At 37.7% G+C, this 16,232-nt stretch overlaps 1 protein-coding gene across 1 annotated transcript; it reads right to left on the bottom strand.

The window, feature by feature from the left end:
• Positions 1 to 1,204: 1,204 nt before the first annotated feature.
• Positions 1,205 to 15,527, bottom strand: pou2f3 (POU class 2 homeobox 3). Its single transcript, XM_079171601.1, has 13 exons — positions 15,485 to 15,527; positions 15,187 to 15,243; positions 10,170 to 10,198; positions 7,462 to 7,563; positions 6,116 to 6,221; positions 5,322 to 5,410; positions 4,954 to 5,130; positions 4,524 to 4,665; positions 4,272 to 4,405; positions 3,426 to 3,590; positions 3,113 to 3,158; positions 2,897 to 3,011; positions 1,205 to 2,617 (listed from the first exon to the last, which is right to left on the bottom strand). The coding sequence occupies exons 2-13, from the start codon at positions 15,233 to 15,235 to the stop codon at positions 2,578 to 2,580; spliced, it is 1,194 nt and encodes a 397-aa protein (XP_079027727.1). The 5' UTR covers positions 15,236 to 15,243; positions 15,485 to 15,527; the 3' UTR covers positions 1,205 to 2,577.
• Positions 15,528 to 16,232: the final 705 nt, after the last annotated feature.

Raw genomic sequence — 16,232 nt, 5'->3', positions numbered from 1 at the left:
CATTCCTGGATTTTAGGGGGGCAGTTCTGAAAAGTGAAGTCAATGGTGATGTGCCTTAAAGCGGCATTCTCTCTAATGACCAGCAGGGGGCGACTCCTCTGGTTGTATAGAAGTCTATGAGGAAATAACTACTTCTCTCTTGATTTATTACCTCAGAAAACAATGTAAACATGAGTTTATGGTCTCAATCTCTAGTTTCAAGTCTTCTTTCATACAGCATGATGTTCATTTAGTAAATGATGGTCCATTTAGAGTCACACAGACCATAAAGCAGGGTAGGATTTAAATAATTTACCATAACCAGCTACCTCTACGTGGGCGGGGTTTTCATTGTATGACTTGACTTGTTCAACTTTAACTTTTCACCTCTGAATACAACAATTGGATTTTTCTCTTTGTATCATTTTAAATAAAGAACCGATGATACACATGGCCATCCTTTGTTGAATGACAGGACATTAAAGTCAACAATGGTCCCTGGAGGTAAAGACAGATGATTCCCTGAGACTCATCGTTACATCGGTAAAAACATCACTTTACTTTATAAAGTACCTGCTGTTACATTATATAACATTATGATTAAAGTGTTAGCTTTACTTAGCTCAGAGTGTGGTACCACTGCAAAATGTTTCTATAAAATAAGATATACAAAGGACACTACAACCACACACAGAGGGATGGTTCGAACTAGTGTAGCATTAAAGCATAGTGGAATTAACAAGTTTGCTAACCAGCCAGCTGCACATTTGCTAGCTAGCTAGCGTTCTAATTCCACTATGTTTTAATGCTACAATGATTACAGTGAATAATCTGTTGAAAATAGTCCTAAACAAATTCAAAGTTACTCCTGTTTGAGAAAGGTTTGCTAAAATCTACAGTTCCCAATCTTATTTAGGAAATTACTGAGCATTTTTAAATATTGAAATATATAAAGTAGGAGCCACAGATAGGGTAAGGACATCTATAAAGAATGAAGAGCTGGACTAAACACATTGTTGGTTTTGGTGTCCTCATGGGATATGCTGACAACAAAAAAAACCTCAAGCTAATCTGCTTCAGGACTTTGACGTCACGTTTTTTTTCCAGCGGAACAAATTCAAACCAGTGAACAAAATCAAGGACAAAAACATACATACAGAAATCTCTCTTATGTGAATAAATCTCAAATTTTGTTTGAAAAATTGCGGTTCAGAAGCTTTAAAAGTGTGTTATCATTTTGTTTTTTATTACATCTTGGGTCTTATTTTTTTATAGTCTTCAGCAAGAAGGAGACAGACGGGTCTACAATATGTGTTTGAAGTTTATATCCAGGATGTCAAACTGATTCATCAGTTAAAACATGTTAAAAAGATAAAGATAAAAGCTAAAGCTACAGATCACAGTGTCAAAGTGAACCACCACATCACCTGGAGATCAGAAGACAATGAAGTTAAGGAACAAAACTGTTCCTGTAAAGACGATGAGCTTTTTATTCACTGTTACAATCATTAAGAAGCAAAAGCAGGATGTGTTTACATTCAGTATACCTTCAGTAGCTAGCGTAGCAGTGAGGTGCTAATGCTAGCTAGTTAATAATGTGCTAACGTACTCTGCTAATGTTAGCATCACATATTTTTATGTAGAAACGTAACATTTTAGAAACGTTTATCTTCTTCCAACCTCTCCAGGTAACGAGTATCAGTATTACACAACGTCTAACTGTGGCGAGCTCCAAATCCACTAAAACCAGAATATATAAAACCATTGAGGACGATGCTACGGATGCTGCTTAGCAAAAGGTCAATTTTGACCTCCCTAGCACACAGTTTTCTAGTACAATAATGGATTTTTAGCAACACTGGAAGTCACTTCTGTTAACTGCAAAAGGGACTTCAATAATCTGCAAAAGCTGTTAATAATAATAATGTTTCTACTTCACTGTTGTTGTCATAACTGATAGAAATGATGGCCAAAACTGCAACAATAAAACCCAAGTTGTAATAAAAACAGATCCATCCTTTAAAGAAATAAATAACCAAATCAAAAGCCGTCCTGATCACTAATAAAAAAAAGCTCAATATAAGGCCAATATAAAATAAATGTCTCTTAACTGCATATTTATTTAGACAGGCCAGCAGTACGCATTGTAGGATTTAAATAAACTTCACAAACACAACAACACTAGCTATGATAAAAACATAATAAAACATACAATAACAGCAACAGCTGAGAGCCCAGCAATAAAGATGGCAGAAACAGAAAGGGAACAGCTCGGTACACAATCATTCAAACCGGTTGTTTCAGTCTATTTGAGCCACACAGGCTCGAACAGGAGAATCCCCGCTGGTGTTTTTATGTGTATTCTTCCTCTTTGCAGCCGATCTACGCAAAGAGTCACCTGAACACAAATCAAACAGCTCGAGGCGGTTTTAACAGCAGTCCTCTGCTGTTTTCTCCCGTGGGTCCGTCTAAGCTTTGGCTCTCTGGTTGTAAACCCTGTTCACAACAAGGTTTTTTTTTTAATCTCTTCACTGTACATCCTTCTAAAAACAAAAACAAAATCTTCAAAAAAGCTTCATATGATACAGTTCATGTTTCTCAGTGATGATACGCTGGATTCCATGTGCGGTACCAGGACCTGAAAGGACAAAAAGGATTATCCACTTAGACAAATAAAAAGTGACAGAAAAATCTAAATTTACTCAAGTACTCAGTACAAAACGGAGGTACTTGTACTTCACCAGACAAACATATGATGATCTTATAGAAAATGATGCATTGCTGTAGAGTGCTACAGGGGTGAAATATTGAAGTTAGCATTGAATTGGTTGCCTTAACAATGGGATTTTTCCATTAAATGATTGCATTGGAGACATAAGTGATGGTCTACAGGTGAGTTGAGGTTGGTGTTTCTTACCCTGGTGTGCTGTAGGACGCCACGTTGACCTGAGACGCTAAAGAGACGGAGGCTGCTGACAGACCGTTGGGAGAAGCTTCACGGCTTCCACTGTTTGGAGAGGAATTCGATGAAACTGGAAGAAAAAAGGTCAAAACATCATTATATAATCTAAATGTTTTGTTGTTTCCAACATCAAGAATGAACGTTATCAATAGTTGAACGTAGGAAACTTGCCTCCGCCTGCCGGAGGGCTGTAGGATCTGGATGTTGTGGCCTGAAACTGTGTGAAGAGGATGAGATAAAGCAAACTTCTCTTTAGGACTGTAAAATATATATGCTCTATGATATACATACTCCACTGATAGTTAGCGTATCTTAGCATAAAGACTGGAGGCAGAAGGAAACAGCTAGCCTCTGAATTCAATTATATTAATTAATTGTAACAATTAATACAAATAATGAATTAAAGGGAAAGTACATATGAAAGTTGTATATATATATATTGTTTTATTCTCAGTGAAAGAGATCGATGTTTTAGACAGCTAACCATTCTGGAGTTGTAGCTGTGTGACTTGACCGATATACTCGTCACCGGGCAGTAGATCCTCTTCTCCTTCTGACGCCGATTACAGAACCAAACTCGAACCACCTCCTTCTCCATGGCTAGCTGCTCTGAGATCAGGGTTATCTCTTCAGAGTTGGGCTTGGGGTTCTGAAAACAACAACAACAAAAAACAGGATTTCCTCATTTAATTCAAACGTTAGGACGGGAAGTTTTTAAGGTATAGAGAGCCTGGCAACCATTGCTGGTGTCCATATGTATTGATTTTTATCAGGATCTTTTAAAACTTATGTTAAAAATATATAACTTATATGTTTGTAATAGAGCTTTTTGAGTCTGTACAGATGTAGAGATCAGGTGCGTCAAGCAATGTCTGTTAGCCTAAGAGACAACAAAGTCGGTTAATAATGCTAACCAACTTTTCTTCTATACGTAATAAATTCTATAAGTTAGTAAAATGAACAGGCTCTCAAGGAAAACCTTGTTTATTATCTCCGCCAGGAGGATCATGCCTCCGTGAGCCTTGTGAGTGAGTGTGAACTTCTGTGTCTGTCCACGGCTTATCTCACATTCTGCTGCAGTAAACTGCAGAATATTTTGGGTGGCAAGTTATGGCGGCATGCTAAAGGACCTTGCGTGGTTGTGGTAACTCACGCTTTCACAAAACACCTTTTATTGAATGTTAGGGGCACATCTAAAAATGCGTGAAAAAATGGCAGCCTTGCAATCACAATAATACAGAAGTGGTCGTCGCAGACACACCTGACGGAGATCTGCACCGTACTGACTGCACCTTTCTAGTATTAAATATAGATTTAGTCTTGCACTCACATCAAGGAAACGCTTCTCCAGAGTCATCTTGATGTTTGTTTCAATGCTCGTCCTCTTTTTCCGTTTGCGTCCGTAACCCTCTATCATCGGCGGCAGAGAGGTGGGGTTGTTCATCAAGTCAGGAGGTGAGTTCTCTAATGTACAAAAAAAAAACAATTTTACATTTGATGTGCTTCTTTTCTAGCCCCTTTTCATATCCAGCTAGAATATCAGTGATACTGTAATCTAAAAAATGCAGTCACTGTGTTGTACCTGCGTCACTCAGCCATTTCTCCAGCAAAGGTTTGAGCTTGCACATGTTTTTGAAGCTGAGGTTTAGAGCCTCGAAGCGAGAGATTGTGGTCTGACTGAAATCATTCCCGTACAGTTTTCCCATCGCAAGGCCCACATCTCCCTGTGAAAACACAAAACACATGAACTATATCACCTTCTCATCATGCAAAACAAACACAATATATTTCATCAGTTTGACAAAAAGATCCTGATCCCAGGCTTCTTCAGTGGTGCCGCATATTGCCACTACTTTTGGTGGAAAAAAGGGTGTTAATGCCTTTAGAGACCTCAGAAACTTGGTCTCTTCGTTTTCAGTCTTCTCCAGAAGATAAAAAAATACATGACTCAATAAGCACCAGTTTTTAGGGCCTTTAAAGGAAAACAAACTATAGTTCTTCTTCTTAATTACCTGGGTGAAGCCCAGTTTGATGCGTCGCTGTTTGAATGCTTTAGCAAACTGCTCCAGCTCTTCCAGATCACTGGGTTCCTCCTGTGGTGGCACTGACATGTGTTTGGGCATCTGCAGGTGGGACAAGTCCATGTGGTTCTCCATAGACGGGCCTGCCAGACCGGAGCGACTCATAGCCTGGATCAGAAAAGAGGCAACACAGAAATAATATTTCAGTTTCCAGTTGACGTAAAAGAAAACAAAAGGTTTTTACTGTCCTGTAGCACAACAACAACGTTTATTTGGCCAGATGTCCAGATTATGTTTCTCTGCTTCATGCATTCACTTTGTGCTGAAGTGTATGGAGACAAGAAGTGGTCTGGATTTACCTGGGGAGTCAGAGCCAGTCCAGGTTGATGCTGAAGGAGACTAGTTTGACTCTGGCAGGGATGGGACAGCAGGTTCTGCTGCAGAAGGGCTGCAAAGGAAAACAGCAGATTTTGATCAATTATCTGTTGTCAAGAAATAGATGCAGCATGCACATTCCCCCAAAAAATAGGGTACATCACCATGTAGCCCCGCCCTAAAGCATACCCTGCTTTATGGTCTGTTTGACTGTAAATGGATCATAATTTACAAAATGAACATCATGCTGTATTGAAGGAGACTTGAAACTAGAGATTGAGACCATAAACTCATGTTTACAATGTTTACTGAGGTAATAAATCAAGTGAGAAGTAGAGTCATTTCTCATAGACTTCTATACAACCAGAGGAGTCGCCCCCTGATGGTCACTAGAGAGAATGCAGGTTTATGGCACTTCAGAATTAACTTCACTTTTCAGAACCAGAGGTTGCCGCCTGCACAGAACTGAGCTGGCTGTTTCCCCCCGGCATTAAATCTTGATGCTAAGCTAGGCTAACTAGAAAAAGAATGCTTTTCAAGATGTTTGACTATTCCTTGAACGAGAACACGTCATAGCTAATAGATATATTTCAGCTTTCTTACCAAGAAATAGTCCCGCACATTAAGATCAAAAACGTTGGTAGTTGTGCAGATTAAAGAAACAAGTTTGGACAGAGCCACGCTAGCTGTTTCCCTCTGTTTCCAGTCTTTGTGCTAAGCTAAAACAACCGGCTGCGGAAACCATGAATTTCTTAACGTGTCAGTTTTAGGACTCCACCTTGGTGGCTGGTGGGGCTCTGGGAGAGCAGGAAGGATGGGGGAGACGACAGGTGAGACGGTGGCATCAGAACCAGCTGCTGCATGGTGTGAAGAGAGGTGAGCTCCTGTAGCAAAGACAAAAAAACAAGACAACAAGCCGTAAATACAGACTTCAGGGTTACATATATATTAATATATATGAGCACTGTGCACATTTACCAAAGCATTTCACTGAGATACTTGTACTTTACAGGAATATTTCAATTCAATGCTACTTTATATTCTACTCCACTTCATTTCAGAAAGAAATATTGTACTTTTATGTAATATTTAATCCCTTATTCAATCACAACTTCTTAGATACCAATGTGACCAAATGTCTCTTTTTTTTTGGATATGTCAAAAGAATTCTTTGGTTCATTTTTATTATGTTTCTCCGGTGATTTAGTGCAGCACTCTGATAAGTTCGGAGGCTGAGATATTTTCTTTTCTTATAGTCCTTTAAATGGGTCCAAACTCCCATAATGCCACTCAATAGTGTCCATTTCATTAGACGCTTCCCTGCTTGTTCAATGTCCTTGTCTTTCAAATTCCATACCACTAGTTTAAACTCAGGCTTTCTGTTGAAAAAACGTCAAAATCCGTCTCCAAAACCCAAACTAAGATATTTACTGCTGACATCCCTGTGACGTCATCGGGGTTATTTTCTCGGTGTATTAAACTGGTTTCACTGGTTTTAGTTGTCTCTTCTTGACAAGTAAACTCGTCCTCACTTGAGTTCTCCTTTAGAATGAAAAATGCATAAGTTTGACTTGAAACAGAGCAGTTTTAATAACTTTACTTTACCTCAGTAAGAAGTAAATAAACTTCCATCACTGACACCTTGTGCAACTATAGCTGATTACTGGCTCATACACTTCCTTACACAATATGCATTGTGTAAAATAGAATGATATATTGCAATGAAAATTGGCTAACTGATATTTTATTTATTTATTTTATTTTAGCCTACTGGGATTTAGGTGATATAATATGGGATCGAATTTTTGTATTAAATCAATTTATTTATTGTATTTTATTTATTTATTTTCTTTGGCTAACGAGAATTTGGGGCTTATAAACTGGGGTATTCATACATTTTATTTTATTTATTTATTTAATTTAATATGACACACTGACATTTTGGGGTCATACGGTGGTATTTAATTTTTAATGTATTTTATTTTATATTCTATTTTGGCTAACTGGCATTTTTGGGTTATGAGATGGGCTATTTATTTTTAAGCTCTTGTGTATTGTCGGGGCTATTTGACTTGTCTTTGTGTTTATGTGTTAAATAGGATAATAAAATGTTAAACAACAGACCCCAGACAGCTGACCTCCAGGCACTGGAGAGCTCTGTGTCAGGTGACATGTCTTCAGTGTGGCGGCTGAATGAGGCGAGTCGTTGATCTCCTCTGTCTTTATCTGAGACATCGAAAGCACAACCAGTAACAGTATTAACCCAGGTTTCTTATGGATATGTTAAATAATTAAAATGATGGGAAATATTGACGGTGCATAATAAATGAGCATGTTTATATGTGTGTAGAGAGACAGTGCACACACACACACACACACACACATTCTCCAGGACCAGTTTGGTCACTAAACATGATACAAAGAGTGATAGACTCTCTCCCTCCCCTCGGGCTAGCCAGTATGCAAATACCCCCCCACACCCCCCTCCTAACCCCTGAAGGCCATGTCACTTCCTGAAAACACGAGCACTGAAAAAAGACATGCCCTCCTCTTGCCAAAAAAAAAAAAAAGAGTGTTTGGAGAAGTAATCCAAATAGCTGCAAACTATTTGAGATGTTTCTAAAGAGTCATTATTGAGGTGTTGTGTGGGGAGAGCAGGTGGTTTATCCTAAAAAAAGTCAGTTGATTCTCGTGCCTCTCGGCTATTTATATTCCAACTCAGCTTCGTTATTAAGTGCAAATTAAGTCTTGTGATGATCTTTATTTCACTTGTTATCAACATATACCACGAAGAGACAGAAACCAACAATGAATTCATACTTCTAACAAGTATTTTCTGTGCTTCCAAAGCCTGATATATCGTATTCCTCTGTGCTACAGAGCTCCATTATTGTCCAAAAACAATTAAAAACATTTTCTGTCAATCCCACATTCATCGTCCTGGTGCTGCAAATACTCGTTAAAAAACCAAATGTGCATTAATCTGCCACTGAAAATAGTCCTGTTTTCTACTCTTTAAGTAAAGTTTGCTAAAAAACTACAATGCCCAGCTGTTTTAGGGAAATAACTGGGTCTTTTTAAAATAAGAACATATACCTGTGATCTGTTTTTAAAGATTTGTCTTCAGTTAGAATCAATGGGCTGGGTCAATGAGTGCCTCAGACAGAGTGCGGAAATCAGAAAGTACAGCAAGTATTTATACACAGACTTAAAAAAACACTGCGGCTTTTGGTCTTTGCATAAGATTTGTTGGCAAGAGAAAAAACTACAGAACAACACAGACATATCCTTTAACATTCAAGCATTCAAGCAGCAAGATATAATACAGTTGTTTTTTTATCATTTGCTTTGGCTCAAATATTGAATAAGAATTGTCTTAATTTTCAAAACAATAAGTTTAAATCTCTGAACAGTTAGTTTGTTGTTTACAACAGATTCAAAAATTCTCATTCATAGAAAGCGTAGAGTAGAAATGAGTAAAAATTAACAACTTAATGCTTCATCCACACACTCTTGTTACAGCGTAGGATAGCACATTGCTGTCGCCAGATGGTTGACAATTTTCTGTAACCAGTGTAGCATTGAAGCATGGTGGAATTAGCAAACTAGCTAGCTAACTAGCAGACAACTGGCTAGTTAGCTAGCTTGCTAATTCCACCATGCTTTAATGCTACACTGGTTACTGAATGAGCTGAACAGCAGGCTGGTGGCCAGTGCAGTAAAGCATGGTGGAAATAGTGAACTAGCTAGTATGCTAGTTCAGAATATTATATTACTGGATTATGAAGCTAGCTATCTTGCTAGTTCTCAGTGAAATATTCTCTTTTCTTTCATAGTTTGAGCCATCATATGCAAAACAATCAATTCCTTTCTCAGAATCTGTCAGAAATACATTTATGAAATGGTGTTATGTACCATGAGAAAGTACAGTTTTTTACTGAACTATCGCAGCTTTTTAAATTGTTGCAGGGTTTGTTTGTTTGTTTTTTACATGGGTGTCATTTTCTGGCAAATTTTGTGTTCACTTTCAATGACTTTCCATGGAAGATTAAAGGTGAATTTTCTTTTTACGGGACATGTAACACACAAATAAATTACTGTATACACATATCATATTTCTGTGTACTACATTAATGACGTTTCCCAGTAAACTTTTACCTGCTGTTAGAATTAGAATTCAAAAAGCCTCAGTGTGATACACAGCAGCATTCAGCAAGAAAAAAACATTCTTGTATAGTACAGGAAGCATTCAGTGTCGGCAAAACCGATATTTGTAGATATGAAACATTTCCAGGTTGAAGAAACATCTGAAGATTTTGATCAGTACGGCTCACGCAATGACACAGCTTTTCATTTTGGTGGCGTTGGACAATGTACAGACATTATAACTGGGTTTTGAGGGAGAAACTACATGTTTTGAGGTATTTTGCAGACATGCAATAGAATTTTAATGTCATATGAAACAGTTACGATAACAGTTTAGAGAATGTTTAATGAAATGAGCCGAAGTGAAAAACTGTAACAGGATCCTGGTGGTTTGATTGAGTCTTTGCTTTCTTTCTCATAAATTTCAGTTATTTAAGAGGGAAATGGCTTAAAAACTAGTAACATGAAGTTACTTTAATGTTAAAGATATTTTTTAAAGATTAAGAAATGTATTTAATCCATGTCTGCTGTGCTGGATACAAATATTAGCATGCTAGCAAACAGGAAAAGTTACTACATGTTAAACCAAATCATCAAAATCCTCCTGGTGACAGAAACATCATTCATGAAATCATCTTTGAACACAGGAAGTGCAGTAGGGAAACATTAAAAACTCTGTTACTCACATGTCGATTGAAGTCGATACCGTTTTGCTCTAAATGTCGGAAGAGAGAGAAAGAGATTCAGTTTTGTCTTTAAATGTCAACGTTCAGCTTCTTCAGAGTGACACACAGAACAAATGAAATAATAGAATAGACTTTCATATAACTTTATTTAAAATTAAATTAAGCTGAACAAAAACTATAGCTGTAAAAACAAAGGTGAGCTTTTTGGCTTTTCTTTTGTCATTTGATTTGACTTGGATCTAAAACACACACAGAGTATAAGGTGTTACAGTAAGAACAACTTCTGTCTCATATGGTCCCAAGTTAAAATGTTAAAAGTAAAACCTGTTAGTGCAAACTAAACCACAACATAAATACACCTAGATACAAAACAAACAGATAAATAGTAGCTGGAAAACAAAAGATAGATAGACAGACAGACAGAGAAATAGATAGATAGATAGATAGATAGATAGATAGATAGATAGATAGACAGAGAAATAGATAGATAGATAGATAGATAGATAGATAGATAGACAGATAGACAGAGAAATAGAGAGATAGATAGATAGATAGATGGTAGTTGGACACTCTGTAGTCGTGTTAGTCCCGTGAGTCGCAAGTCACGTAAATTGCCCATTATTCGGTAGTCACTTGAGTAGTTAGTCCCATGAGTCACTAGTTACATGAGTCGTCAGTTATGTGAGTAATTAGTTATGTGAGTCGTTAGTCAGTCAGTAGTCACGTAGGTCATTAGTCACGTGAGTAGTTAGTCCCATGAGTCACTAGTTGCATGTGTCGTTAGTTATGTGACTCGTTACGCCCACTCTGTAGTCATGTGAGTTGTTAGTCATGTGAATCGCAAGTCACTCGTTAGTCCCGTCGCTAGTCACATGAGTTGCTAGTCATTCGGTAGTCATGTGAGTAGTTAGCCTCACACCGTAGTCCCTTGAGTCGTTAGTCACTTGATTTAAAAAAAAAAAATTGTAATCAACATCTTAATTAATGCTTTTAAACCTATCGCTTGTTTTTCGTTTTGTCTTGTTTAGTTACGTTTTGTTCTGTCTGTGTTATAATTTTTATTCTAAATGAGACACTGTACAAAGTAGTCCTGTTTTTCTCTCTTCCTATTTATGTTGTATATATATATCACTAAATCATGTTAGATGAACAATTGTGCTCTATCTGTATTTTCACCAATTAAGAAAAAAAAAACATGATAAAGAAAAGTACACAAGGACACACTTGTGACGAGTCTTTTTCAGAAGGTTTCGTCTGCACTGAGCATCCCGTGTTTAAAGAGAGGAAGAGTGCCGATGGAGGAGGAGAGTTCAAAGGTGTGCTGGATAAGCTCACATCATTTGAATGTCAAATGGGGCCTCCGGGACTGTGTGTGTGTGTGTGTGTGTGTGTGTGTGTGTGTGTGTGAGAGAGAGAGACAGTGAGCTGCTGGAGACACATAATGCAAATACACCAATAACCCCCCCCCCCCCACCACCACCACTACCACCACCATGTCACTTGCCCCCCCCCCTGCACATCCAGCATCACAGCCAAACTTCCAGTATGGAAATGACCAAGACATGCAAATCAGCTTCAGCTGTGAGCGCAGGAAGCCGTGTTAGTGCTCTGTCCTGCACACCCACACACGCACACGCACACATACACACTGGAAATCAACGACTTAAAGGGTTGTTTCGTCTGTCACTTCATCTGTTTGTCCTAAAAAAAGTGTATTTCTTCTGAAAGAGCGACTGAGTAAATTATTACAAACTGCTCTGGGAACAGGTGGAGTGATATTCACCCCTTTGGCACAATAATCAGTTTGACTTCAGTTAATCTTGAGGGCTGAACAAAAGATGTGTCCCGGTGCCATTCTACATCCAAACAGTAGAGAGAATAAGTACTTTATTTATCATTTAATGAATCCAATAAACAAAAACAGCTTCAAAAAGGAGATTCTTACTGCACTATACATGTGTGAGGTCGCCATAGTGCAAGCAGTGCTAAATTAAACGCAACAAATACTGTCAAAGGTAGTATACTGTTTACTTTAAGCACTATTACAGTAAATGTCACTGTGCATTTACGTTTTGTACGAACAACAAATTTTACAATACGGACACATCAAAAACTGTGATGTTTGAACGAGTATTTAAAGGATGTCCAATGTCTATATTTTTATAAATGTCAGCCAACTTCATCTTTAAAAATAGTTAATCACAGTGTCATTTTTTTAAAGGGGCTCAGAAATCTCATAAAACAGCAGGAAATGGTGCTTTTTATGGGGACTATTTTCAGCAGCGGATCAATCCACATGTTAGCATATTAATACTCACTCTAGTGACTATTAATATGTGTAAATAAACTACAGTGTGTGTGGGTGTGTCACACATTCATTGTTGCTTTTGGTGTTTTCACTTGTTGACAAAAAGTAAAATGTAGAATGTCTCCAGACTTAGTATTGTTTTTTCTTAATTTTCTCAGTTTAGGCACTTTTTATATGAAACTGAACTTCTAAATATTCGGTGTGTTACTTTGATTAATCACATGTTCTGTTATGATAAACTAGTGTTTTTTAGCAGAATTTGTGTGCAAAATGTTCCCTCTCTCAGCAACTTGAAGGGACAGTTCACCCAAAAATCAAAAACACATATTTGTCCTCTCACCTGTAGTGCAATTTATCATTTCAGATCGTTTTAGTGTGAGTTGCCTAGTTTTGGAGATCTCAAAAGATTTTAGTCCTAATATATTGGAGAGAAGGCAGAAATCTCTACGATATAATGTATAAATATCACTACATGTAAAAGGATGTATAAATATATATAAATATATACTTTGGGGTGAACTGTCCCTCTAAGCATGATTTAAAGAAGATCTTGGTTGAAAAATTCAAAAGACTTTCCTTATTAACCTTAACTGAAGTGCTTTTGTTGCCTCATCCCAACAACACAGAGGATTCTGGTTAAAAAAAAACAAATCTCTGGTGTCAAAGTTTTCCACTTTGTACGTCCAACAGCAACCCAGACTATGAAAATGTTCATCATTTCTAGGAGTTGGAGTTGCACAAAGAGAGTCTCAAAAAACTCTCGTCTCCTCGACTTCCCTTTGAGGAGTTAAAGGGTCAGTTCGCCTACATTATACAAATCCTCTCACTTTCCCTGCGGTGGTATCGCTCCACGTGGACAGTTCTGGTTTCATTTGTTCAGGTTCGTCTCTGAGATTGTTAAAAATAATAAAATAATAAATATGTTTTGTTTAAGAGAGACAATATGTGTATATTTCAGCTGATATTGACACAATCAGGCCCCCTAATAACTAATAACGAGCAGCTTTGGCTTCATCTGATCTGACAAAAGAATGCTCATACATTGATCAAAAACACGGACGTGTTGCACTTCCACGAAACAGAGACGTTTCTCTCACGCAGCCATTGTCTGAATTTAAAAGTTCCACTTTTTTTTTTTTTTTTGTCGCTGGTTCCTGGTTTTTTGTTTTTTGGTGTCTGGTTGGTGTCCTCAGCCCCCCGCAGGGCAGCCAGCATGCTTCTCTCATCAAACAGCCTCAGGGGCATCCTGGTACGGCAACCAACTGCCACGATATCCACACACACACACACACACACACACACACTGACACACTGCTTCCTATGAAACAGGAGCTGGTCTAAATGCTGCTTTTATTTCATCATACGGACCAGTACGAGGAAAATATTTGTCCCTTTGAGAAGTCGTACTTAAAGAGACAGTCCACCCCAAAATCAAAAAACATATTTTTCCTTTTACCTGTATAGTTTTATTTCAATCTAAACTGCCATTGTAGATATAAATGTGTTCTTAATGACTTTGCCTGTTACATAAACGGTTAAATGATAATAAAATTAGAAAGAAATAAGTATAATTTGGGTGAACTGACCCTTTAAATCCTGAATTTGTCGAAGTGAAGCAGAGGAGAGATGGTTTATCTGCACCTGCTCTCTTTGTTAAACGCCCGTCTCGTAAATGAAGAACATTTTGTGTAAATCTAATGACTGCCTTGATTATGTTCAGCAGAAACGTTTCATTGATATTCTGGGTTGATGTTAAACGTACAAAGTGAAAGACTTTGACACCATGGAGTTGTTGTTTTTTTACCCAGAGTTTAGACAACAAAATCATTTTGTTTCAGGTGAAGGAAAGACTTTTGACTTTTTTGAATCATTCTTAAAGGGACAGTTCACCTGATCAAATCATGACCCGGTTAATACAGATAATACTGACTTTGTTGTGAACAGCTTCATGCAGGAACTATGGTTGGAAGAAAATAGTTCCTACATGAAACTGCTCACAACAAACTCTGTGTGTGGTTTTTTTGTGCGTGTCTCACTTTAAGCAACACAAGCCGAGTGTCATATAATCCCATTATAGTGGAGAGAAGGAAAACATCTCTACGTTTGATATCTCCAACACTAGACAACTCACACCAATTGATACACAGCACGACAGGTGAGAGGACAAATGTGTGTTTTTAATTAATGGGTGAACTGTCGCTTTAAGTACTTCTCATACTGGTCCAAATGATGTGGTAGAAATAAAAGCAGCATTTTCACCTGCTCTTGTGTCGTAAATATGTATTTTTTGATCGTAGGGTGAATTGTCCCTTTAAGTTCTTTAGAAAGGGAACATTCAGCAAATACATTCTGTGTTTTTTGAGACTTTGCAGATACGTTTATTAAAAATGTTTAACCTGATGTAAATAACAGCACCAAAGAGCATTGAACCAATAAGGAATAAGTAAATTTTAGTCTTTCAAAATGTTCTAAAGATAACTGAATCCAACAAATAAATTAATTTCAGAGATTATTTTTTACCATTTAAGAAAAAGCAAACACAAACAATCTTCTTATATTATACTCTTTGTGTTGAAGCTGTTAAACTCCCTAAACAAAAAACTAATATTAAAATATAAAGACAATAAACAACAACATCACACAAACTCTTCTGTGTGAGGATTCAGCTGCGGGGTTTGAAAACGAACAAACAGGTGAAACCATCCTTACCTGTCGGCTCGGCCGCAGCCTCCGACTGCTCCACCGTGTCTGCGCTCATCTTAATATCTGCAATGATAAATACGGCTGATTTTCCTACAGGATTGTGGCTTTACCAGGATAATGAAGCACCCAGGAAAACGATCTTGAGTTTATTCTAATGGCTTCCCCTCCCCTCCCACCACACAGAAAAACACTCCTAGTTGTAATATTCATCAGCTGATGTTCCCATGAAGCACTTTGATGAAGGAACCTCTCATTTGCACTCTGTGAGGGTGATAAATAAAAGTAAAAGTTGAGAGTGACTCACCTTCAGACAGACCAACAGTCTGCGTCGCTCCAGCTGCCGTCCGTCCTTTCTGATAATTCAAAAAGGAAGCAAGTGTTGTGGATGAAAACTTTTTGGAAAAATCCTCCGGCTGCTCATCAGCATTTTCCTAAGTGGAGAAACTAAGTTCACCCTCTGCAGGAGCCTGCAGCCCTGCAATGCATGATGGGATGATTTGCATATTTGGCTCAGTGCGACCTATCCAGCTTCAGACTGTTTGCATAAAACAACAATGGGCTCACTGCAAATTACAGTGTGTGTGTGTGTGTGTGTGTGTGTGTGTGTGTGTGTGTGTGTGTATGTGTGTGTGTATGTGTAGCAAGATGCTGTAGTGGTCGTTTACAACTAGATAAATGAGGAGGAAGTGGGTTTACTCTCCTTTATATTCCACAGAAACATAGGTGTGTATACTTTATATATACCCACCACTTTATTACTGGTTGTATTGTGAAGCAATAATCGTTAAATGATAAGATAAAGTTTTATATATTTCTCCCAAAGCCCAAATTTTGACTTCTATTGTAAATTTAGCATGAAAAGAATCTAACTTTTTTGACTTTTTATCTTTCATTTCTGACCTACTTTCTTATTATTTAAACGTGAATGTTTTCTTTGTGTTTGCCGTTCTTAATCAGTCTGAATGTGTTTCTTTTGCACTTTAAATTACCTTCTTTCTGAAATGTTCCATGAGCTTGAAACGTCACTTGTGGATGTGATAATAAAGTCCCCT

Source organism: Pholis gunnellus, assembly GCF_910591455.1.
Source record: "Pholis gunnellus genome assembly, chromosome: 13".
Classification (NCBI taxonomy): Eukaryota; Metazoa; Chordata; class Actinopteri; order Perciformes; family Pholidae; genus Pholis; species Pholis gunnellus.
Note: the sequence above shows the minus strand (reverse complement) of the source record. Positions and strands in the feature narration are given on the sequence as shown.